Source organism: Ischnura elegans, chromosome 1 (assembly GCF_921293095.1).
Source record: "Ischnura elegans chromosome 1, ioIscEleg1.1, whole genome shotgun sequence".
NCBI classification, from domain to species: Eukaryota; Metazoa; Arthropoda; class Insecta; order Odonata; family Coenagrionidae; genus Ischnura; species Ischnura elegans.
In genome coordinates, this window is record NC_060246.1 from 84,001,060 (window position 1) to 84,027,703 (window position 26,644).

Consider the following 26,644-nt stretch of genomic DNA (forward strand, 5'->3'; position numbering starts at 1 on the left):
TATAGTTAGGATATAGGAATAGTTAATATGAAAGGGATTAGGCCTTATGGTGAATCGAAGAGGAGTGTAAAAGTTGGTAGGGAGAGAGGCTGGAGTGATCCGTAAAATGCTTCATGTAAACCTTCCTAACCGGTATAATAATTTAATAATAAAAAACGAACTGGTCCATTTTCCTCCGAATATCTAAAATTCAACCCTAATAACTCTACAAGCACGTTCCGATCAAAGTAAAAAAAACTACGCAGCACGCGATATACTGCTTAAATGGTAAAAAAATATCCCTATTTCGGGCGGCGAAAGGTCGAAATGAGGAATATTTATACAACGAATCAATTTATATCAGGTGTATCCTTGAACGTAGTTGTTGCTTCACTCGCACGGGCGAGAATAGAAAGTACCAACCCGTAGCAAATTTTGAAAGTCTTTTCTGTAAACTAGAATGATGACCCAGTGAATTAAATGACGTCTTCACAAATACCCTAGCACAGAAAACACTGATTTTCGTGAGCAAGGTAGAGTGAGCGACCTCTAAAGGTCAGTCGTTTCTTCCACACCAGCTGGTCGATTTGGTTCTCAAGGAGACAGATACACGTCATCCATAATCTGCTACGAGAATTATTGCAACTTTCTCCTCGGTCAATTCAAAGGAAAAGTATAGGTATCCACGCCAGGAGTAGAGATTCCATGTTTTCGCAGGGTCAGACTTTTGAAGGTCTTATACCCTCGGACCCTGAATAACGCAGCTGCGAGTAAAATCTTGAGGTCCAAAAGTAAAAAAAAGAACAGTAATAAAAAATGTAAGACTTTTGGCCTTTTCAGTAAAGCTTAGGTACTTTTCCCACAAAAAGTACGCGAATACTTGGAGGAGCACTACAAGTGGTAACATAATACATAGCGACTAAACACCAATACAAATCCTTGAGAATTTTACCATCTAATTGCATCTCCTTATCAAAATCACTCACTTTTTCTGGTACATTCGGTGGCGTAACATTATTACATAATTAACTTTCATTAATGCCATTTGAATTTTATTAAAACGCGACCTGGGTTTCGATTTGTTACGACGTGAGGGGCAGCTAGAATATCATCAGCAGCCTGATCTTGAGGAGGCTGATTTAAAAAAATATCTAATGATACAATACAATGCTCTATGAATACTTATCGACAAAATGCATCTCTTCCTCACTTATTAATCTCAAAATATTTTGGATGAATTAATACTAAGTTTCTCTTGGAGATTTCTGGCTACTACCACGGGCGATAAAAAATATTTAAATTTTTATATTATTTAGGCACTTTCTTCAATAGAAACTTATCTGAAAGAAAATAATTTCCTCCCTTTATTATTAACCCTACTATCGAACATTTAAAAAAAATAATACCTACCAGAATTCTACTTCTGAAATCCGTGTGATAGATTATTAGGATTTTTGGGACACACAATCCACGATAATTATCATGATCTCACGAGAAAACAAAAACGCTTCTTGTCCATTGCTCCCTAATTATCTAAGTTAATCAAGATAAGTGTGGGTTGAGTCTTATTATTGACAAGAGGGAGGAGTTCCGAGTTGAAATTCCGTGCAAATAAGAGAAGAGTTTGTCTCCTAGATCAAGTCGGAGGTCTTGGTCAAGGAGGATGATTTTTCAAGGATAAATGTCTTTTTTCATGAGCAGGGATGTGACGCACGGTCACACAGATTAAATGATGCTACGGCAAAGGGCCAGAAAATTAACGCGTCAATCGCTAACTTATCAAATAATCCCCTGGATCGTTCTCGCTTACGATGCCCCATTAACGATTAAGATTGTAACCGCAATGATTACGGAGATTACGAATAAAGTGGTAAGCAGTTTAAAGTCATCCTTCGTATTTCTAGAGCTAGGTCATGGAAAAAGTGCATTAGGTATTTATTTCTCACTATCCCCATTAACAGAACAAAAAATATTCGGCGAGGTTCTGCGTTATTTTCCAAAAAGGATTAAGTATCGAAATCCACTTATAGAGCAGATGATTTAATTTTCTTACACAAATAAATATATTATTAATGATGACTCCGTTAGTTTTTGCTGCATAATTGCCATTCCTATCACAAAATTGGAAAGGTTCGGTCATACTCACTTGGCTTAAAACAATTGTGACGTCATTGTCCCGCAAACGAGCAATCATCATAGACGCAACCGCTAAGATGAAGTCGCCGGCCATCGCTACCTGAAAAGAAAGAAAGACAAAAATTAGTCAAATTTTATCGCCGAATCCACGGCCAAGATGATGGGAATGCCATAAAAATAGACAAAAGTCATCGTGCAGGCACAAATTTTCCACAAAACGTTTTTCGAGAAATGACGAAAAACATGAAGATTATTGGGGATAAAATAATTTATATTCGGCGGTACAAAATTAGTAAATGTGTTATTCGAAGATCCATATGATTTTTTTCTATCCTCGATAATAGCAATACACCCGAGGGCTCAAAAAATTCATGGCTACAACTATAGGTTACTTTTTTATTTAGGAGATTAACGAAGCCAAAAATTTTAGCCGCGATTTGACGTTCAAAAGCTATCACAGTATATATTGAAAGATCATGACAACGATAAAGGAGAGAATCGAAAGTGTGATATCATCACGAATATTGAATATTCCGAATTGAATTTATATGTTTTTGCATTCAGCATGTAACTGACGATGGTTAGGTGGAAGATGGTATGGTCAAAACCTCGCCAGAGATATAGACAAGCAGTGAAAATTATTTCTGCATAACTAAAAGTAGCAAGCGAGTGGCACTCATCTACAAATTTCCGAGAAAATGTAATAATTATTAATCACATGAAAGATCTGCGTAAGTTGAGGAGATTGAGAGAAAACGGTAGTTGAAGATAGGATGCATGGATAGTAGATCACCGAGTGAAAACTAAACTCAATTATGGGCGACATTCTTTCACATTGAGAAGTTAGTTTCTACCATTGTACCACAAGTAGTTTATCACAAAGCCCTAGGACCGAAAATGCCACTCTTTTCTAGTTAATCGGACGTTATTTGAGGCTGCACCCCCCATGTGAGCTCGGGAACACCGGGAAAGTGGCCGCTAGTCCACTCGACTTACGACTACCAGCCACTCCTCTGTCTTATTCTCTCCGAGAATCGCTACAAATCAGCTCGGATTTAGCTTTCACTATTTGTTACTTGGTCTTCGGAAACATGTCCTTCTCGAAGGCTACTCATCCGAAGTTCATCATTCAGGAACTCTCTCTAGAGGAGTATTTCGATCTCCGAGAGACAAAACAGCGAGATTTCGAGTGTATTTATTGAGATTTCACACTTCTAGTGACATACGTAAGAGCATTCAAACTGAGGCACTAGAATGCTTCCCATCTTCCACCTAAAATCACTCATCAAGATTTATTTCATTTTTGTCACAAATACTCTCGCGGAATATACCGCCTCTACCACAGTTTCACATAAACGCTACATGCAGCGTGATTGAGGTCTGACGTACCTATAAATCGGACATGAGGACCAAATTAACCTACATCTAACGACAACGAGTGATATGTCACGCTATTTTAAATTAATTTAATAATAAAACATTACAACCGATATATCTCTCTAGTGCGAAGATTTATCCAGTATTACATTCTCATTCCATCGATTTTGTACGCATTAAACGGTATCTTCAGGTCTAATCAGAAGTCTTTTCGCCAGCAAAAAAGTGTATATCCCGGGAATAAACGGATAAATTTCACAAAAATATTTTCCTATTTGTTATATACCATTTTGCCTCATTGTCCAGCATTGTGATCCGTTAATCTCAGGGCCAATTGATTCAAATTTAACCCTCCGATAACTTCTCTTAGAGGAGAACACGGAAGAGATATCTGAAAAGGTTACAAACAGCATTCTTTTAGTTATAACGTTCATGCTGTACTCATTAAGCTCCGACTATATTCGAAGTGCTCTCGACTCGACACATCCTTAGGAAAAAGCTTACGATATAAGAAACACTTTTTTAGCCCCCGTTGAAAGAGTGATATTTTTTCGGACGATTAAATAATGTATACAAAGGCTTATACATGCTTAAGGAAAAATACGAATTCGATTTTAGGACTGACACCAAATTGTGATCAAATCTAAAAAAAAATGGCGCCTTCATGAATCATTTTCCCCGGGTCCCGTTAACCGCTCGCAAAATTAGAAGATGACCTCCATTTCTTTCGGGGAAGAATGACTTTTGCGCAGGTCATGGATATTCCATTCTTTCGACGCTACACCTGCTGCTTCCACCACCTTCACTGCCTTCGCGGGCACCAAACACACCATCCACCCCACAGCACAACGCCACCACCTCATCCAGGTAATGGGCGGGCGGAGAGAGTAACAATTCCGGCCGACCCCAAGAGCCCTTCATCCCCCACACTGCCGCGCCGCCCGGATTCCGATTCCTTTACAGGACCAGTCGTGGAGGGCCATTTCGGTCTCCTTCTCCCTATCTCAAGACGCCCTCCTCCACAGGCAAACCCCACCTTCCGCCGGTAACAGCGCCTCCTCCATAACCCCAGAGCGGTTTTTAAGGATGGATAATGATGGGACTATGGAGGGACAGGGTTGCCGGGCTACAGAATTCGAGGTCTCGAAGAAAATATCTATCCTCTCCAGAGATCGAGCTGCATCGTTGGCTGTTGACTGAGGCACCTATTCCAAGGACTAAGAGCTGAAGCTCGTATTTTGCTTTCCATACGAACGCCAATCAATGAAAGCTTTAGAGGAAATGCTATGAATGATGGAGCATTTCAGTAACCTGGTTTCTAAGAATTGAGTAAATAAAAGTAGATAAGGTAAATAACTCCATTTGGGGAGGCTTCCACGAACTGCGAAGAAAGCCTGTTTTAATTTGAGGATTACATTCCTAATTGGAATCCTACGGAAAATAATTACGCCTACGTTAATTTTATATTAGGTCAGTACAATAAAACTCCAGAAGGGCCAAGACGCTCACAGTGATATAGCCCAAACATTTCGGTCGAGTTTCGTAGTAAGTAATGAATCTGTATTGGAAGAGGAGACGTCTAGATACAGCATTCAGCGCATTATTAAGTAACATACTGGATTTAATGAAGATTTTTCCCTCTGTCAGTCTTTACTTTTAACTGCAATTATGGCTTCCCAACCGTTCCCTCTAGCCGATCTTCCTTCCAAACCTTCATCCCACCATTATAAATACGATGCCTCCTAAAAATACGCATGTAAACCTAATGGTAAATATGAATAGCTACTTAAGCCACGATTTAGAAATTAAACATAAATCCTTGTGTATCATACAATTCATCAAGCAGACGATTATGCAAATTTAACTGCTTTCAGGGGTTTAGTCGTTTCACTTTAAAAATGCAGGCCAGAATGGATTTGAAAGAAATTGGTACAACTTGGCAGGAATTGGGGAAAAGGCTGATTTGGAGCTCATTCAGATGGTCTTCAAATCGAAGAAGATAAAAATCAACATTGCAAGGAGCTTGTACTTAGTATCAGAAAAGGTATGATACTCCACATAAACTATGATAAGGATAGTTCGCTGTCTCCGGCGTGACTTCATGGAATCGACTTAACATAATGAAATGTAAAAAACTTTCTAACTCCACATTAAATTCCATATTAAATTTATGTGGAATTACAAAGTTTTTTTACATGTCATTATGATAAAAGCTATTCAATTTGGTGGAGTTTTGAAATATGTTCCAAACAGCAAACAAAGCGGATTAGCAAAAAATATCGATCTAATAAAAAATGAAAAGGAAATAAAATGCAACAATTGCTTTATAATATTTATCGTCATCAACCCAGGTCTCGCCGTGTTCGGAATGTTGTCAAGTAGAAAACAAATGTTGAATAACTTAAATTATTAGGGCATTTAAATTTCCCTCTATACTTCAAAGAAGATTCTTTTCGAATCGAACCGGAACACTTGAAAAAAATGACACATTCAATCTTCTCTCAAAATGTGAACCCATCACCATTCCGAATTTCAAATTCGAGTGCTCCACGCCGTGCTGCTATCATTACTAACAATACAAGAAAAGGCATATTGTAACCCAGGAAATATACTTGTGTTTTATGTGGGATTTATTTTGCAAGCGTGTCTCTTAAAGATAATATTTTTAAAGATTCTATGTATTTTCTGTGAAAGCCTCCGGCTTCACAAAAAATCTTTCAATTTCTTTCACTTTACAAACGAACACACATAAAATACGGGGAGTACTGGAGAACATGTTATAATAACAAATTACATCGTAAACGTGACTTTAAATGCACATAACCAACGAATTATTCAAGCTTGAAATGCGAGAAAACAGCTTTCTCAGGTAGAGCCGAGCCGAAAGTTTTTCGTGAACGTGATTCCCTGGCGAAGAGAAACCATAAAAAATGTTCTCGGTGCATTTTTTGTCGCATCATCTCCCTGAGGTTTACCGATCCGAGCTGCACATCTCCAAAATTACTCTCGTGAGGGTCTTTTAGACATGCGGATCGTGAATAACCGCGAGCGTAATTCGCCTGGGAAAAACTAGCACAGCTGAAGGAGCGGTTGCGTTAAAATCTGGGATCGAGCGGGCGGGAAAGGAGCTCGTTCATTAACGGTAGCTCGGCGAGCCAAAACGTAGTTTCATCACATTCATTACATCCCCGTCGCAGGTGGACTGACGGCGGGCGCGTAGATTACGAAGTTTCATAGTCCACGAGGGCTGAGGTTCGAAGCTTGGCGAAGTATATACATGGTTCCACCCAATTGACATAACAGCTCACCACGCCCACCAAGGGCAAAGATATATGGACTGCTTGGTACCTCACGCGGAGTAATGCGAAATCCAATGGAAAGCACGTCCTCAGTTTCGCAAAGTGCGAAAATTCCTCAGAGGAAAATTAATTTGCCTTGACCAGAATTCGAACGTGGATCTCCCAAATTCGCGACAGGTGTTCGACCGCTCGAATGCGAGGCGGCTGAATTTTTCCTATACACAATTTTGCACAAAACATTTGCCTTTACCTCTACTAAATTTAAAAGTCAATCAATATATTTTAAGGGAATCCATAGACGTCAATAGAACTCTGGAAAGTCAGATAAGCTATAGTAAGTGAATTCGTTGTTGCAACAGAGGACTCAGTGCTATCCTCATTTATTAATTTATTTATATAAATTACCCCAGAAAACAGAACAATGTGGCCTTTACATCATGAGTTTAAAAATAAAAAACATACGATCACACACATCCATATCCTGGAAGGAGCAACCTATCTCCATGCGGGGCTCGAACCCGCGACCTTCGGTGTGGTATGCGAGGACTTATCCCCGCCGCAGAATTGTAGAATTTGTAGAATTCATGTGGGTGGGTTGTGAGAAGCTCATCGTCCGCGATAGCTGCCAAGAGATAAAACCTCACCTAACGGAAGGAGTACGGTATTTGAAGTAATATCATACAGAAGCAAGGCTTGAGGCTCATACGATTTATCTCCAACGATGCCGCGATTTAAACTCGGGCCCATAGGACGAGATGCCAGAACTCCAACCAGTACACCGAATTAACAATCATCATTACAGTATCAAAATGCTTTTTCATTGCAATAAATGCATATAAAATACTTTGGCAAAAGAGAGAGCTTTGGGTTAGCAATAAGGGGAACCTCTATTGAGGTTACAATTAAATCAATTCCATCATAATTCTTTCTATATCAAAAGAAAACATCCCGACATTTTAAAAACGATAATTTAAAAATAAATGTGCTCTGTATTCTGACGAGTAAATAGCCGGTAATGCCCACTGTCAATGACATCAAACGTCACAACACTCAGTTCCCGCCCATCAAACATAATCGATTCCGTGGCAGCTGCAACTAACGATAAATGAACAATAAAAAGTTATGGTACCTTTACACACGATTTATTCAATACGACCGGTTTCGTCGCAGAGGCGACATCATCAGGTACAGAAATCGTTATACCTGTATCGTTGATACCTGATGATGTCGCCTCTGCGACGAAACCGGTCGTATTGAATAAATCGTATGTAAAGGTACCATAACTTTTTATTGTTCAGAATGGATTTTCAAAAGGTAAAGCCAGAAACAATCGAGTTTGACGATAAATGGCCTGTCGCACAAAGAGAGGCGAGGGGCGAACAATTCCGACGGATCTGCCCGGTGGGTACTCTCGAGCAAGCGGGCGTTATTCCCTCAGATATTCCCCTCCGGTGGCGTAATTACGTCCAGCCAGGCCTCCCCCAGCAAAATTGCCCCAACCACCAACGTGTCTCTTACCGGTTGAAAAATAGTCGCTTGTTGCACCGTGCACGCCCGCCAACTTTCCAATCCGATAAGAAATATGTGCGAATACACTGCACATTTTCAAAGGTTACGATCGGATCTTGAAAGAGCAGGTGGAGTTTTCAAGGGTGCCCCGGTGGGTGTTACTCAAACGAGGGCATTAGTTCAACAATCCAGGAGGATTCTCCCCTCACTCACGGGGTAAAGTGTAGAAAAATGGAAAAAGTAAAATACACGCAAATGCATTATTACAAGTAGCTAACTGACGATACAATCAGAGAGATATTCTGGGATACGGATTGGTAAAAGAATTAGGCTCTTCCTCGAACAATTAAAGAATTTAATTCAGTATTTGCGAATTAATAATTGCTAGGTAGAACTCAGGGAGCCTCATCTTTCACAACGCGCACGGAACTTTTTTTTGCATTCTCAAGCAGATTAATGTATGGTATCCTAATACCTTCCACCACAGTGGTATGGTGTCTTCGTCGCGTCTCCTGAGGCGTTTTGCGGGGCAGCATGTAACTTGTGTGTATCAATGCATCATGTAATAAGGTCTTAACCCTTTCAATGCGGCACCTTGAGATGTTAACTTCGCCGGAATCAGAGCTTTTTTTGTTTAACAGTTATTTCTGTAATATTTTGGCATAATATTATAATTTTATCATCACTATACCCTTTTTGTGGAAAAATATTTTTTTAAAATTTTGATATTTACGGATGTCACCCGATGTACGATGGTTTTTGTGGTAAGCTATTCTTTCCCTTGCTTATTTTTTTTTGCTAAAATACAAATATCTGAATTAGTTCGTTAGTAGAGAAATTTATAATAGTTGCTGTTTTTTCGTCTCGCATCCATGCATTTGGTGGCCGAAATTCACCGCGCACCATGATGCAATTTTCACAACACTTCAGCACGTACATCAGATTGCACACTCTAAATCATGCCTCGCGTAAGACGGCCTTGAAGCTAAGGAGGATTGCGCCCTGAGATCTTTCACCTCCTGCGTGAGGATGGGGATCTAATTTACTGACCCTCTCACTTATTCATCCTCTGCTTTCCCAAGAACATCGAAATTAACGACATAAAAGCCGAGCAGTTGAGTGACATACTGGAAGGTGCTTTCAACATGCTGTGCTCAAAAAGATTTCCCTTTGGTCAACTCTTCCTTCACTCAATTGAAAGCGTAAAATGTGGTTTCACAAGTGTCCACTTCTTTATCACGACCGCATTGAGAGAGGTGAGAGACTAAAATGTACTTTAGATGGCATTTTAAAAAAACAAGAAAAGACGTATATACCATCACGATTCTCCGGCACATGGGCCTTATCGATGTGATCCTTCCCCAGATAATTCAACCCTTTCATCCGCATGGGGCATACGAGTTGAGTACTTCGCGCATATAAATCCATTAGGACCTCCACCGGAGCGGATGTTTGAAATAGCATTTCACAATGACATAATCAACACGTAAAATATGGGTAATGTAATCAAAGTCCTTGAGATTCGGAGCCCGGGAACAGCGATGGATACAGCTTTTAAACGAAGGATTATGAAATCAAAAGAGACGGCAGGAGAAATAATTACTCACGATGAGGTTTTAGAACACAATTTAAAGCATGAGCGAAAAGACAAGGATATTTTCACAGGAACTTCACTCTCAAGCAGTTTTATAATTAGCCAGGAATATCGATAAAAACTTATACAATCGTTTATAATATGCTGCGCCACGTACCATCGAACAAATCGAGCGGCTCCACTTTCGCTCCGTTGTCGATTTCTGGCCACCATTAAATTTGAATGATCACTATCTGCGTATGAATCTTCATGGTAACTCGGGAACGACTCACGAACGGGTCATCGTGACACGGGAGGGAGGCGTAGGAAATCATTACGATGCTCAGACGCCGCCAGGAAAAGGCAAAACAAGGGAAGCGTTTGAATATTATGAAACGCTTACACTTTTGTTAGGAGTAGAAATACTGAAAAAAGGTTGTTTTTTGTCTCATCGGCAATAAAGCATTAGAATACTAACAGCAGATATACGGCCCGAGGGATAAATGGACGCTTGATTTTGGGCTTGGTGTACTTTTCCAATCGGTGAACATGAGCATAGAAATGTTCAGCCACGGGATACCCTATCTCTGGTCTTCGATTAAACCATTTTAATTTTCACAAAATAATTAAAGCTGTACGAAAGCCAAAGTTGTTTTACAAAACTATAACTTAATTAATTTTTCTGAGATCGAAAATTTTGAATTATGCTCAGTTTTACTTAGAAGTACGCCATAGAGAGTTGCAGACTTACTTAGAGGTTTTTTTTTAACGATGGCATGATTTTTCTGGACGCAATTTTAGCTCTGAAAATTGAAATTATGCTGTGATGTTGAAAATTCAATAAAATAGTTACCCATGTGCCCAAACAGTGAGAAAATTTATTCTATGTCGTTAGACGCACTTAGCACAATGGTCAAGATGGCAAACCAACATTGCGCAACATATTTCTTATTATTTACGGTACGGCACTTAAATCAACCTAAACTTGGGGCACGCACTTTCATTCCATGCCTTCATTAGCGTGCAGGAGATCTATTTGCAATCTTAGTTTGAGTTTCGTCAGCATTAATGCAGGGTGAGGTTAAATGATGAGGTATAATTTTTTACAAGCTTTTTTTTACCATTTACTATCGTATACGTTTTTAGAGACGAATTTGCGTTAATTCCAACTTTTTTTCCAAGATTTACAATTCTTTAAACAGAAAAATAGGAAAATAGGTTTGTGAGACGACGTGATGTCAAATTTCTAAATTTGGATTTTCAATTAAAAGTATATCAATATCAACGCAGAGGAGGCTACTTCCTTTATAGACAGCGAACAGATTTATTTCTTTTGTTAGAACCCAACGAAGATTACACTTCCTGACCTACTGGTGCTTAACTGACAAGCCGTTTTATCCTACCCGCATGATAGGAGCAGGACTAGTATGAGAAAAAGAATTAATGGGGATCCCGTCAAGTAAAACCGAGCTGAATTCTACGCGTGGATATGGATATCCACCGTCAGCACTCAGCAACGCCTGTAGGGAGTCAAGAAATATTTTTGTGAGCGCCACGATGAATACATAAATGTAATTAGCAACCATATACTGACTATGTAGTTAGCTTCAAAAATATTGAAACATCTCTTCTGATTGGCATTTACTGAATTCCACCCAAGGTCCTGGCTGCCTGCACATAATATTGCAAATGTTTGCGTCCGGATTACATTAAGGACAGCCAACTTAAAGAGTGACTTAATAGTACGGCTTTTCCCTATCCATGTATGCCCCCTTTGGTAAGGTCTCCTATAACAACTACGGACAGAGATTAAATTGAAAGTCAATTTCAACCAATATTCACCCTTTTTTAATTCCAGACTATCGATTAGGGAGGCAAAATATTTTGCGCAGAATTTAGCGGCTCCTTCAGCTATTAACGCTCAATCAGGTGCTCCCTGGCCGTAGTTTTGGTCAGCTAATAGGTCCTGCACCTCAACTTGCCCTAAATCTTTATCGCGACTTTACCAGCCAGAGACGAGGAAGCAATTTACCTGGGGTAAAACTTGCAGGCCGTAAGTGATTCTCACAAACTTCCAAAAAAGTGTAAATAGGGCCAATAAATTTGTAGCTCTATCATATACATGTTGATGTCATAATTTGCTTGAAGAAAGAAAGCACAAGAATAATAGTTGATAAATACCTCAAGATAAGACTTTCCTATATTTAAAAATAAGAGCCGGGGTGCGCGCACGACTAAGGATTACCATTACATAGGCTATTACAAGGATTCTACTTAATAGATCAGTTGGACTCACATTCTGTCCCTTTCCATCAAAATTCCTGTATTTGAAAAAACACTGAATATAGTATATTGAGGCCTTAAGTTTAAAAGTAAAATCCTACAATTAATTTATATCTTTTTCTATCGAGGGAATTTTTCTTGAAGATTTACATAGAAAAGTTTTCGTCATTGCTCATTTACGAAACGGAAAAGGGGAAAATTAATCTGAAAAACTTTACTGGAAAAATTAACTTGGTAGGAAAAGGCGACGAAGTTGATGACAATTACACGGCATACTACATAGACGGGCAGCATAATCGCAGCTAAATTTACAAAATATCACTCATATTTTTCTTTTTAAAATTGATCTATTATCCTTTAAGAAATTGCGTAAATGGAACCTTAAGGTTACTAGGATAGTTCTCATCCAAAGTCGTCCTTATAAGTTATTATTATTTGTTATCATGTTTCTAACTCGGTATTTGTATTTCTAATGAAGCAAGCGTGTACATTAATTTCGGAACGGAATTTCTGTTAGGATTTCCTTACGTCCTTCTTACTCGACTTGAAAGGTTTTATCACATGAGCTCCAGTTCCTCTGATTTCAATCCCGCCTTAAGCATAAAACGTATTGCCAACAAACACATTTCCTAATACAATGTGACCTACTCTATGCAAGTAGAGAAGTTTATTTATGATGCTAAGTGTCCTACATTATCCCCAATTCATCATAGTATATATAAATGATTGTAGCTAAATATGATAACTTAATCATCAACGACATAGCAGCGTAGATTTATTATACGCATTCACACTTATTTAGCAGCGGAACATATTATCAAACAATACCTGATGAAACCCGAAAATCATTGAAAATGGGACTTTTAGCAGGAATTAAGTTTTCCTCGTCATTCTTTGAATACGTGGAAAGGAATACATCTTTACCGATTGACGGACGTAGGAGAACTCTGCTGTTATTTACGCAACGATTAATGCCGATCAGCTTAACAAATTTCATATTTTACGTGTTTTCTCAGATATTAATACGATGAAACGTTTGGAATATCAAAGCTCGTATATTATATCGTAGATATTGTATTTAAAACATTAACTCGAGTCAATAGATGTAAAAAAAAGTCCGCCATGTTCACAGTGAGCGACTCGTGATTTCCAGCTATCTGAAAAGAGCTAAGATCACTCAAAAAGAGCCAAGCTACAAACCTTTTAAAATCTCTCCGAGGAATTACCCTCGATCTTTCCTCCTGCATAAAATGCTACAATGTGTTTGGGGGAATATCATGAGCATTAATTTCACTTAAATGGAAGCGATCAAATCCCGAGACTGAAAAGGATGAAAAAGTACCTCACCCACCTAATGACCCGTTCTCCATATATTGAACCATGAAGACTAGTGTTGGATTGCTGCATATACCCCAAAATCATACAGTTTCCGGGCACCTTTGTGGAGCGAAAGTGGCGCCGATCGATTTGTTGCACGACTTTTGCAAATGACAGTACATCAATAATTTGCGCTGAATATTTAACAAAAACATGGATAAATATAGAGCTACTTAAGAAATGTTGACCTATCGTCAGCTTTAGTTTAGAAGAAGATTGAAATCGAATGAGGGATTTTCTCCACTTCTCCATTCATGTATATTCCTCCGCTGATTCTTCCAGTCCATAATTTTCTACATCACTTACGAACTCTGTGATTCAACCCGAAGTTAGTTTAGGATAATAGAGGGTAGAGATCACCTCGAATTAAGGAGCAGAGTGGTGAAGTACAGTACCCTTTCCACCTCGCACCAGGAGGATTTTTGATGGGGATTGACGAAGGTGTCGACCAGGTTTTGAAGCGTGATCCGCTTCGGTTCGAAGCAAAAGGCTTTATTGGCATGATAACTTGCCCCAAAATTTTGTAAACATATTAGTTACCAATGGATAGTTTCACTATATAATCTTCAGAAACTAAAGAGATAAGGCTATAATAAAAAAACAGTTTTTCTTATTGGAAAGAGCCATTGTTTTTTGTTTGATTTTACACATATTTTTTACTATTACTCAGAATTAAAAATTAGTAGAAAAAAACGCCGCCAAACATCCCATCAAAAGTTAAAGACCAAAATGAGCAGATAGCGATTCACCTTCTCTTCAACCCATTGGACAAACTTTATAAATGACCATCCAAACGAACAATGCTTGAGTGTTTATTTTTATGGAAAGAATATAGATTGTAGCAAAAGAGCATAATTAATAGCAGGAACAAAAAGTGGTACCTCAGCAGAAAGAACAGTTGGACATAACCACTTTGAAAGATAAACATTTACCTTTTGAGAGCTTCATTCACAGACGTGTGATTTAAAACCAACATCGGGCTCTCAGTGAGTGGAAGGGTTCAAAAGGCCGTTTAGCACCGTTTTGAGAGTAACGCAACCTATCATTCACACATCATCCACCGAGGCGATATATACTCAGGAGCCGGAATTAGGAACGAAAAGGCGGGATCGGGCAATTATCTCACATTATACCTGCCGAGAGTAGGAACTCATAAAGGCCACCGTGATTCAAGACCTTCATTTCTTTGAATATTTCCCATATTCCATCGATAACCCAAGCCAAAGTGATCGCAGGCCACCTCACTATACTTACTCAAATCCGGGTTCTCCCACCTTCAGGAAAGTCAAGCGTATTTTTTTACGATGACCTCCGAAAAGACACCCCCCGTACCTCCAGTCCACCATAGGCGACCACTCTCTCGAAGATCACAGGGGAAAAGATGCAATGAAATGTTGAGGAGGGGAGACTGGGAGGAAGTCCCTTCCTCCCCTGCCACTTCCCCCAGCCACCTGTCGAAACACACCTCTGCGCCTGTGGCAGTCTGACTCGGGAGGCAAGAGGCTGACTGCAAAGGGAGGTTAGTTGGCCGGCCGACGAAGCAGGGGAGGATAGGATGGTGTAGGGGGAGGTGGAGTCGGTGTTTGAGGCTGTCGGTCGACCCACTCGGCTCCCAGGGGAGGGGGAGGAATGTGTGGCTCGGGGAAGTTGGGGAAGAGAAGAGATTGAGGGGAGGATGCTGAAAGGGAAAGGGATGGACGCTGAGTCGAGAAGAGAGAGAAAACGATCAGAGAGGGGGTACAGATATGCGGAAATGAGGAAGAGGCAATGAAGGAAATAAAAACGTTGTAATATTTATAATCTCTATTGCAGCGTCGGACTACTTTCAATGGGCGTCGCGATAAAAAATACAGGGGGTTTTATGTACAGGTGTCGCGAGGGGTGGATGGAGAGCAGTAATGGAACTTCTACTAAGATCATCCAGCTTTAGCTCTCATCCCTCCCTTTCGCATCATCTCTTGGTAGCAATTCACCATTTGGACCCCCGTATTCGGGGAATTACTTTGTGTACATAATTTAATAGTGACATATTAAACCGCAACTCTAAAAAATCTGGGAGAGGGGCAGAGGGGGTGATGGGGGGGAATTGAACACCCTGATTAACACCGCTCACTATGGCCTTGAATCCTCTGCATGAAGTATTCACTGATCTTGCACGAGGTTAATTGCTCTGCCACAGGAGATGTCATTTTCAGCGAACGACGCGTCGGATATTTATGAAGAAATGACTAGGTAGACGATCTCAGAACACCTAAGCCGCATTTTGATCAAGAGGATCACACAATCCTCACATTCAGTAAGACAAGTAAGTAAGTTAACATTAGATTCAATAAATCGGTTAGGAGATTTTCGAGTACATGCCGGCAAACAACGCCACTCTTCCAATATAAATGTGCAATGCACATTGGTCATTCTTGAGAACTCGTATTTCTTATAGATTACACATCTTCAGCTCGCGGGGTGGCCATCCTCTCTTCATACTATTTGCATACACTTATCTTCAAACCCCTTCTCCACTTCCACAATAACATTCACTCTATCTCCGCCTATAGCATTCTCTTCTTTTAAGTAGTAATGCATCCACACCCATTGCCTTCTCTTTATCTGTCACAGCGATTACGTCTCCTTAGCCGCCAACTGGATCAGTTCTTCGTTCCTTCATCCTCCATCCTATGGGCATACATTTCCACACTGCTGTGAAGGTGCAAAATCTTTTGTCACGGATTGCTTTCAATCGTTTCCATAGTTACCGAAGCGTCAACGTATTACTCGTAATCAGGGCTCGGCTGCTAGACCAGCCTACCCTATTTAAGAAGCTCTATGATCCGAGTATCGGTTCATTAACATTCCATTACGTCTATTTTGTGTTTCTTATCCGATTCCAATTATAATTTCACTTTCCACAATGTTTTCCGCTCAAATCGGAGATTAAACGGACGGCTAACTACGGTAGAGTAAGTAATCGAAATGTCATATTTCAAAATTCTTAACCGGCAGTGACTCTATGAATAAGCTACTCTAGAAATCAATTTCTTGCGTTTCAAGGAGCATATTTAGATTGGAGAAATACCATTACATCCCGTCTATTTTTCCAGTCAGTGGTCAAAAATTAACTAACCAGGGACTGAACTCGAAAAAATAAACTCCATTAATTTGTTTCAAACGCACGAAGGGTTAAAAACTGTGCCATAAGACCGAACGTTTCATTTCATAATAGGCTTTTCGGTGATAAGTCTACTGGAAAGTGGGAGGGTTGAACAGATGGGGTCAGAAGCACAATCTTTGAGAAGCCGTAACCAGCCGTTGATAGCCGAGGGCGCCTCTGGAGCCATTGACTCTCAAGCCATTACCGCACTAACCAGTGTGAGATAAATAGCAATATGACCACCGCTTCCATCCATTTGCAACACACGACATACGCAACAAACCAATTTGTCACGCTGAATGTTGCCGAAGTGAGAGCATTCATTGTGGTTTCTGCAGGGGAAGAGATTGAAAATAATTTTCATTCTATTCTTCACACGAAATCCTTTGATTTCGGAAGACATACATTCTTTCCCCGCGCAGTTATGAATTTCCTGTGTTTTAAAATTATCAAAATATTTAAAATTTTACCACTACTTTATTCCAAGTCAAAGAATTTCACTTCCATATTTACTTTATATAGAAAACAAAAGTAATGAAATTTCGGCAGGATTTTTAACACCTAGTAGGATAACCGGATGGTTTATTTGAGTATTATCTTAATTTGAGTGATGCATTATAAATATGTAACACGAGTAATGTACCATATTTGAACTGGAAATTGCAGAGGAGGGTAATATTTCTTCCTCAAACTCCCCCAATTCCATATCTCGTTTCATATCTCCCCACCAATAAATCAACGTCGCACCATTTATAAATAATCAAAATTTATAATAACAATATAATTTTATTCCACTCATATTCAAATACATTACATCGAAAAAAACTGTAATAATAGTGGAATATATAGGTACCCCTTTGTGGAATAGTTTTGGGGCTACCATCATACACTGTTAAGAACGTGACTGGTGCTAACATGCATAAAAATACATTTATTTCGTTTAATTCAGTGATTTACGCATGGATAACTAACTTTATTACAAAACGCATAAGAATTACATACAAGAACCTTTATTTGAAAACGTTTTATACCACCTTTCTTAGCAGAAACTCTACTTCCTCATACTACATAAGCCATTTGTTAACTGCGGATGTAAAACCCCATCTCTTCTCCTTCTTTGCCACATTTTTTTGCAACATACTTAATCATTTGGCTCCAAGTATTGATATGACTGTCTATATATTTCAGTCCTCGACCTGGGTATATTAAGGTTTCCCCAAGATCTGATGTAATAAGTTTGTGGTCTGGCCTTTTCACCGCTACGCTTATAGAAAGCTCTAAGGACTTTATAAATCAATAGATGCCTTAATGGGAGGATATCTAATTTTCTGAAAAGAGGGAATGAGTGGCTTTTTCTATACGATCGCGTTATAACCCTTTTTTTGCGCCACTATTGCTTAATGTGGTAAGATATGCTCCACCTCAGCAGGATATTCCATATTGCAATCTTGAATTAACAAGAGCATAATATACCATTCTTAACACTGATTCAGGGCATAGATACGACTGAAAAGTAATGCCACATATGGCAATATTTTCAACATTCAGTACATTAGGGCGAAGCAGGCATATTTTTCAATTTTCAAGGCTATGACACTAATGGAGCTTCTCGATGCAACCTCCTTAACCCAATCGCAAATTAATTGCAAATAGTCAATAACTCACACCGATCGCATCTTGAGCCCACCGACTCAATGAGCGGAGTTTTGCTATTCCGTTCTACGACAACCAGTTGACTAACGATGCGCCAAATCCGAGAGACTGAAGGGTTACTAGGATGACTACGCGAAAACACTTCTCCCCACACTCTACGGGGCGAACTATTTAAAATTGCATAAGTCGCGGGCGTCGTTGCGCAACGCCGCAGGAAAATTTGCGTCCGCGGAGTTGAAAATGGCACTCACTTCCAACGAACGCTTTCTCGCCTCGCGCTTTCCGACGACTCCTCAAGAATGACACCCTCGCGAAGGTCCAAAAGGGACGTGACACCGTCGGGCGCATTTGACTCTCCGACGTGTTTCAAAACAATCCGGGACGGGAGCGTCACCTACTCAGTCATGTCGGCCCACGCGAGCTCAAATTGTGACAGCTTCATCGAATCATTCGCATCTCCGCCATATTGTTTGGGATTCCCCTGACCCTCATCTACGAGGCTCACGCGGTGGTTGCGGCACCGATATTGCATTCATTGGCCCAGAGAGAGGTAAGATGAGAACAATGCATTTGATGTATGATGGGGCATAAAATCTTAAAACATAGGATCCAATTATGGTGGGTCAGGCCAGGATAGTTCAATCACCTGTTCAAGGAAAAAAGGTTTTGCGCCGCTTACAAACATTTTTGCAAAAAATCATCATTTGATGATCAATGCAGAAACAATTTGTATCACATTTCGAAATCGCCAGCTTAGAAAGGATTTTCTTCGGTAAGGTGCGTGGGAAAGTCACGCAAAGCACGATGTTCACGTATGGTAACTGAATGGACACCTCATTAGTCATCATCAAAAAAGTGTAAGAGATTGGAATTAGTAATGGTGATAAAATATTTTGGATTTAAATTAGCTGAGTTTGAATTTCGAAGTCACGTAGTAGAATTGTGCACACATGAACAGTGGCCAGCTTCGAAGTTGTCGCCAAAATAGGATATGGAAATGATATAAAATGCAATCATTTTGATTTCAGTGTCCCGTTTTTACGCATGGATCAATGACTATAATGATGAAAGCTATAATAGATGCACTGCGTAACCTTCAGGTCAAATGTTCGCAGAAAAACATTTTATTAAGTACCTATTTACTACGCAAGACCATATGTGACCGAGGTAACATTCGCCACCTGAGATAAGAACGCCAAAAAAGATAAGAAACGAAGGTAAGGAAACAAGAAACGCAAAAATTTTATTTGATACTTTTCATGCATATTTCTATTAACTCTTTGTTAGCCAAATTTTTCTCCCTTTTATGCTTTTTTTCTGAGATTTACATGGTGTATAAGAATTATTAATAAATTTATTTCTACTGTACGAATACTATCCAGAATAAATAAATCAAATTACACATTGAATATAAGAGAAAATTTTAACAGCAACAAGTAATTCAATGGCCAAATGGGCTTGACCCCAGGGGCATCCAAGACTGCTCACAACTTGTGCATTGGCGAGCATTTAACCGTGGCATTTCGTCACCACTTACTTAGTAAGCACTCACTGCCATGAAAAGCTCAAGCCTCCCGCTTCTCGCATTAGCTACCATTTAATTTCTTTTTTGAACAGATAAGTAGGACGTCCACTACTTATCTTAAACTTCAGCTCATCAAAGACTCTGGATTGCCTGACCGGAAGAGACTGAAGAAGAAAGTCTTAGATTCACAGCTAAACAGCATACGATTATGAAACTTCACATTAAGATCTTCGGGATACTTAAAAAATGATAAATTAAAGAAAGCTTGATGCTACTTACGAGATTGTTCATCCAGATTCCAATCACGAGATGCCCAAAATAAGAGATTTCATTTCCTACTTCAAGGAATCGAGGAGAATTCTCAGCGATCATGAACGCGGGTAAAAATGGATGGATGACTAGTTTTTCTTGCCTCCCTCATATCCATAAGTGAAACCTCACAATTATTCTCCTTCAAAGGATTTCCTATTTTCAAGCGTGGCACTCCGTATCGAATCCTTGTAAATTACTAGATATTCTGGAGGAGAAATTCTCTCCTTCTCTTACCATTATCAATTAGTTTGCGCAATAAGCTAAATTACCTCCTCACCTATCGTGCCATAAAATAGCCATGAGGATGGAAATGCCACAATACGCTTTCTAAATAAAAGCGATATCGCAGTATAAATAAGTATTCGTAAATCTTCCGCAAAAAAAATCGATGAAAATTTTAATGCCACCATTTCTCTTTGCAGTAAGTTTTGTATTTTTTACGCGTATCCTAAATACCCATTTACGACTGTCAAATACCGTAGCGTTTGAAAACTATACGAAATCAAAATCTTACACTTGTCTCATCAAAAAGAACGAACGATCGTCAAACCCGAGAAGATCCTGTTTAAAGTCAATAACAGTCTCCAAAATGTCTACGTACGGTTATTCTTCCTTTATGGATTTTATTTCTTTTTTTCACCGCACTCCCTTCATCCCCAATCACCCGTCGACAAGTCAAGCTGGTCTGGTAGTTTCCTTATTTTACAGCAGTCTTCTCAAACAAACATTTACTTCACTCCGAAATAACCTTTCATGATGGAAAAAATAAGGAGCGTTAGAGTAATCGACTTCAACCACACCTATGTTCGCATTAACATTAAGCGGCCCCAGAAAATTTCTTCTCGACTAGGAATCGAACCTTGAATACTTGACTTCATCATAAGTGCCCCGACACTCACGCTCCCGAATTTGCAGGGAACATAAGGATTCGATACAAAATTGACGCAGGCCCAGGGTATTTGATGTTCCACATCATCAAGTTGAACACGGAAGATCCAAAGTATACTCAAATTTGAACTATCACAATCAGTGGAAACTTTTATTATTCCTCTGGTTTAGGGAACATATTTTTGTTTTTCTATTTCCTCGTGTCTAGAAAGAAAATAAAACAGCATTTATAATGGCAAAAGTTTGCTTTTGTGACATTCTAAAAAGAATTCACATTTTAATAGGCACATGGGTATGTTCGAAATATAAAATTCATTTCTTTTAGCTGAAACCCGAATTTTGGAAGACGCAACTAGTATTTCTAAACTTTTTAGACGTAAGAAAGTGGAAAGCAAAATTATCTCTACAAAGAATCAAAGGGAAACAAAGAATCACGACTAAGCACTCCTTGTTTTAGTAGCAGCTGCAAAATAACCGAAAGATAAAACACTTATACACATGTATGTTGAATGCATACGCGCACGATCACATCCAAACTATGGCTAAATATTCTCAGACGTCGCGCATATAATAGTGTGACATTTTCGATCGCCGTAAATTTCTTCGAAGGACACGAAAGCTTTCGCCGACGACAAATGTTGCTGCTTCCTCCATCTCTTCCCCGTAGGTCGCAGTATTTCACTGTCCCGAAGAGAGTCGAGGAATGGGGAAAGTGGCGAGGGAAGTCGGCGACACAGCCGACAAAGCGTGACTCCCCCAACAGGTAACACGGATGCATCCCGCCTTCACGAGAGCGAGAGTTGAAATTCCTGCTCTCCGGGAATCACTTGCGCCTCCATTCTTAGTCCCGTCACGCGTTCTATCGACGGAAGAAATCGGACACTTGAGTCTGGAATCGAGAAAATTTCGATTTTTACGTGGATACTGCTCGGATGCAAAATGTTTCCGTTTATGTCTAGTTTATGTCGCGACATTGGTTTAGTTTTATAGCGCACTCTTTCGGTCAATGCACAATTCATCGCGTGTGGAACACGAAAAAACTCGTCAACAATTTTCCCTTTGTTGGGAAACGGTAAGATTTATCAAGGAAACCCGTCGACGAAGAAGCACTGTAAAACGTAGTCGAAAGGAAAAGGAGGGGGTCATTTCACTCACGTGAAAAAGGGCCATACAAACCTGACCCAGACATGTCCTCCGCAAGGGATATAATTATTAGCAAAGTGAATGACAGAGAGAGTTTTTATTTGAGGAGAGCCACGGATACTGAACAAGGATGCACATCATATTTGTTCAAACGATTGAATGTTAAATACCAGGATACAGCGACTGCCTCCAGTAAGCTGTTTTATTACATTAAAGCTGCCACAATCCGTGCGTTATTGAAGTATAGGCCATTGAGTTCCCTATTACAATTAGCTCGGGGCAAATTCACGGAACTCAGATTGCAGAGAGGTATAACTCACAGGTGTGGTTTGATTTTGCAAAAACTCTAGTTCAGTAAGCGAGGAGAATATCCTGCCACCATTGAGGTTCTTGCAAAGTTCTAAAAGCCCTTTCGCCCGAACTTGATTTGCACTACTCCGCTCATACACGCATCTTTGGGCGGTATCAAAGACCGTTGGCAAGTCACTGACTTCTGCCACGGCTTACATCAGGGTTTTTGCAACTGATCAATTGCTAAAGGAACGAATAATCAGGAAGTGACGAAAGGGATAATTAGTGAGCTCCCTGTGTCCTGCTCAGAGTTCTACATCCATTAATTTTCGAGGAAAAGTCAATACAACTGTAATAGTATAATGATCTTCTACCTATTGTCACACTACCTCTACATTTTAAGTCCTCCTGACGAGCCTGTGGCTCAGGAGGACTTAAAATGTAATTATTCATTTGATATATGAATATGTATACAAGATTGTATTTTTTGTTCGGATTATTTTTCCACTTATGTATCTATGATTTAATTGTAAAAAACAAAAGATAGGATAATGTAATGATTTTCATACAAGACATTGTATCATATTTTCTTTTGCTGTATATTGCAAATAAAGTTGTTGCAATACCTTAAAAAAAAAACCGAGAATCAATCAGACTTAAGAAAAACTCAGATTATTTTTTTCCAAATTCTGCTACAAATTATGATATTAATCTCCGGTCTTAAATTCATATAAAATAATGATAATCGAAAACTAAAAAAATATTTAAATTATTGACACTGGCGAAACAAAAATAGTTACTATCATCAAAGTAATGCGCCTTCCTACTTCGCCAACCTTACCGCACCCCCCTCTCCACTCTGATGAAGCACTCGCAAGATGGAGAAGGTTTAATAGAACGGCTTTGGGTGCTTTGCTTTCTCCTGAGATGTCGTGACCTCGTCCTGTCTTTTTTTTAAATGACGAATGGACTTCTTGATTCATGGCCTAAAAATTTATTCATGGGATAACGGAAATAACTCTGGCAGAAAGGGATGGGTCAAATCAAAATATCAAATGTTTTGAATTCAGTCACACACTAACGCTCATTGATCCAGACCACTATCACTATTTATCGACGATTGAGAAATTCCCGCTACTTAATTTCATTCATATCTTCCCCTCAATTACTTAAATTCTTTCACATCCAGAATGTGGTGTTAAGTCCTCTTATTCACACCCATCTCCATTTTATTTTAACTACGCACATTTTCATCCTGGGACACTTTCTCGCGTGACCTTTGCTAAACACCTCTCCCCTAGGAAGTTATAAAAAATCCATTGCGGCTTTGGACGTGCCCATGTGAGTTAGAATAAAAGCAACGGCGCTGGGATGGATACGAAAAAAAGCAAGCAGAGATGATGAAACTATAGGCATGCGTATTGCTGGCGACAATCATTATCTTAGCCAACACGTTTTCTCTCTCTGTTATTACCTAAAAGCCATCAGGAACTAAGAAATAAGTTATATTCTCTTCATGTTTTATGTAACCACATGTAGATCCTTTCGAACGCGGTATCCGTCACTGATCCTTCCAACTCCTGGCATCGTCAACTTTCTAATTTTCATTATATTTGATCATTTAATCGTCAGAATCCACCCACAAACTGCGAAGTTTCAAAAATCTCTCCCTTCTTTTCTCCAAGGCAAATTTCAGCAGACGTATACGCGATATTTATTCTCATTAAAATGGTTCAAAATACTCGAAAATCTACCGAATCTGATTCTAGAAAAAATATCAACCACTCATCCATCGTTATCAACCCTGAATCTTCAGGAGAGGAAACATACCGAGAGTGAAAACAGAAATCGGCTAAAAATGATAATGCATTTTGTAAATAAGTAGCAAATAGATATATAAAAAAGCCTTATATTTATTCAATTAGTGGAACAACCATTACTTTAAGTGAAGTCACTTCCACACACTATAATCTGTATAAATGACCGTATATCAAAGTCAAGATACTGCTGCATAACCAAAGCGTCTATCTACTTTCTCATTATCCCCTACTACAAAAAATTCTCGCACACACAAGCACCGCCAAAAATAGCTCACATGAAGAATAGCTTGAAGTTTTTTCCTCAGGAAAAGGTAAGTAACAGTTCTGAACAACCTTTTCCCGCATCGAGCCATCTTTTAAGCACCTCACGACAATAAATGATCTATTTTTCAAATCCAATAGTATCCCGTGGGGAATGATCAGAATCAAAGCTATTTGCAATCCACTTTAAAAGCGAACCATCCCCTTCCACTGGGTTTTCTCATACCATTCTCCACTCATTCATCCCTGCAGTCGTGCTGATCGATTGATAAAAATCGGTAGATTATATGGTTAGCGGATGCGTTTGAGCGAGAGGCAAAGAAACCGTTGAGTAATAGGCGGGATACATCACGAGATCGAATCGGAGGGATGTTCGCCGGAGAAGTTGCGAAACGGCGGCGGCATCGGCAAAAGACAACTAGAGCGATGCCGATGATAATCGGGGAGGAGGGTCTCTCCTTAAAAAGAGCCCTCTCCATCCAAAATAGGAGAAAACAAACGGAAGGAATCTTTTCCGGCATTCAAAAACGCTTTGCCAAATGGCAAGTGATACAGAGACGGCGGGCCGTCGCAGCAAACATGCCTGGCGTGAAAATATAAGCCTCACTTCCTACTTCGTAAAAGTTACGACACTATCACGCCAAGGACAGGTTTTTCGACAGTTAACTTTTTATTTTCGGTTTTCTCTGGTCCCTACCCCCAGTTCAACTTTTCCTCGGTGGGAGGAGAATGCGTGCCGCTTGTATGTGGGTGAGCGGGTGAATGAAGGAAGTAGGCGCGTGAGTGAGTGTGAACTACACCTTTCTTTCTCTTCCTGCCCAAATTATTACATGGCTTTACACACAGCGTGTACCATATTACAAACTATTTAACCATAAAAATCCAAGACTCTTTACATCATCATTGCTGGTCAACAATCCTAAGATTGGTTTGACGCAGCTCTCCACTCAATTATCCTATCATCTATTCTTTTCACATCGACGTATTCCTTCTCTTTCGTATCTTTATTTATCCGCTACATATATATTTTTCGAGGTCTTCCTTTTCCGTTGTTGCCATCACCTTTTCTCTCGACGATTGTCTTCATCAGGCCATCATGTCTCAAGATGTGGCCTACAAGGTTGTTCCGTCTTCTTATTAAGGTTTCCATGGACTTCTCTTCTCTTCCGCTCTTCTCACGACTTCGTCATTACTAATTCGGTCGATCCATTTGATCCTCATCGTTCTTCTGTAGCACCACATTTCGAAGGCCTCTATCCTTGCTTTCACCGCTGCTGTCATGGCCCATGCCTCACTCCCGCAGAGGAGCATACTCCAAATTAAGTTTCTCATAAATTGTTTCTTTCCTGGATGATAGGCATAACTGTTGGCGGCCCCCAGGCGCCAAGTCACGGCGTCTTCAAAGGTTTCGGTATCATTTAAATGGTCTACCTTACCCAATGATAGGCCAATACCTCCTTAGAAAACTGTCGCTTTTTGTCCACGACTGCTGGTTCGACGAGAGAACTCGCTTATCTCGCAGCTCGCAGATGGTGAGTCGACCTCTATATCTAGAGGTCGACTCACCATCCGCAACCCGGTGGACGCACTCGGTGGCTTTAAGATCAGCCGCGAGTCTCTTTACATAAAACATATATTTACGGTGGAGACAAGAATAAAAATTTCAATGTAAAGGTAGTAGTGCCAACGAACGGAACTTTTCCCTTGACAGGAGGTTTGTTCCCTCTCCACAGGTAGCAATTTATCCTTATTTGGTGACGAATTACTCCTTTATAACCTACAATATCATCTTAAAAATTTCAGTGCATAAAGAGTAAATCTTTGTCAACATTTGCCAATACCTCAAGTATATAAAAATATTAATTCGAGAAAATACTGAGGTAGAATTTCTAAATCTAGGATTCAAGTAAATGTTAAAAGGAGTCTAACAAATACATCCTGAATATTTCAAGATTATAGCATCAGCTTTCAGCGAGTAATACGTTACCAAAAAAAGACCACTCGAGCTGGTGGGATGCTCTTAAGAATCGGACGCACTTGGTTCTACTTGCTGATCGTATCAATTGAGGTGGC

General features: G+C 39.7%; 1 protein-coding gene across 1 annotated transcript in view; it reads right to left on the bottom strand.

The window, feature by feature from the left end:
* The window catches only part of LOC124164982 (all trans-polyprenyl-diphosphate synthase PDSS1), a 177,190-nt gene that overhangs the window by 8,507 nt on the left and 142,039 nt on the right, over positions 1-26,644 (bottom strand). Inside the window, exon 5 of the mRNA XM_046542223.1 lies at positions 2,126-2,215. Within this exon, the coding sequence (XP_046398179.1) occupies positions 2,126-2,215 (90 nt within the window). The remainder of the gene's footprint in view (positions 1-2,125; positions 2,216-26,644) is intronic.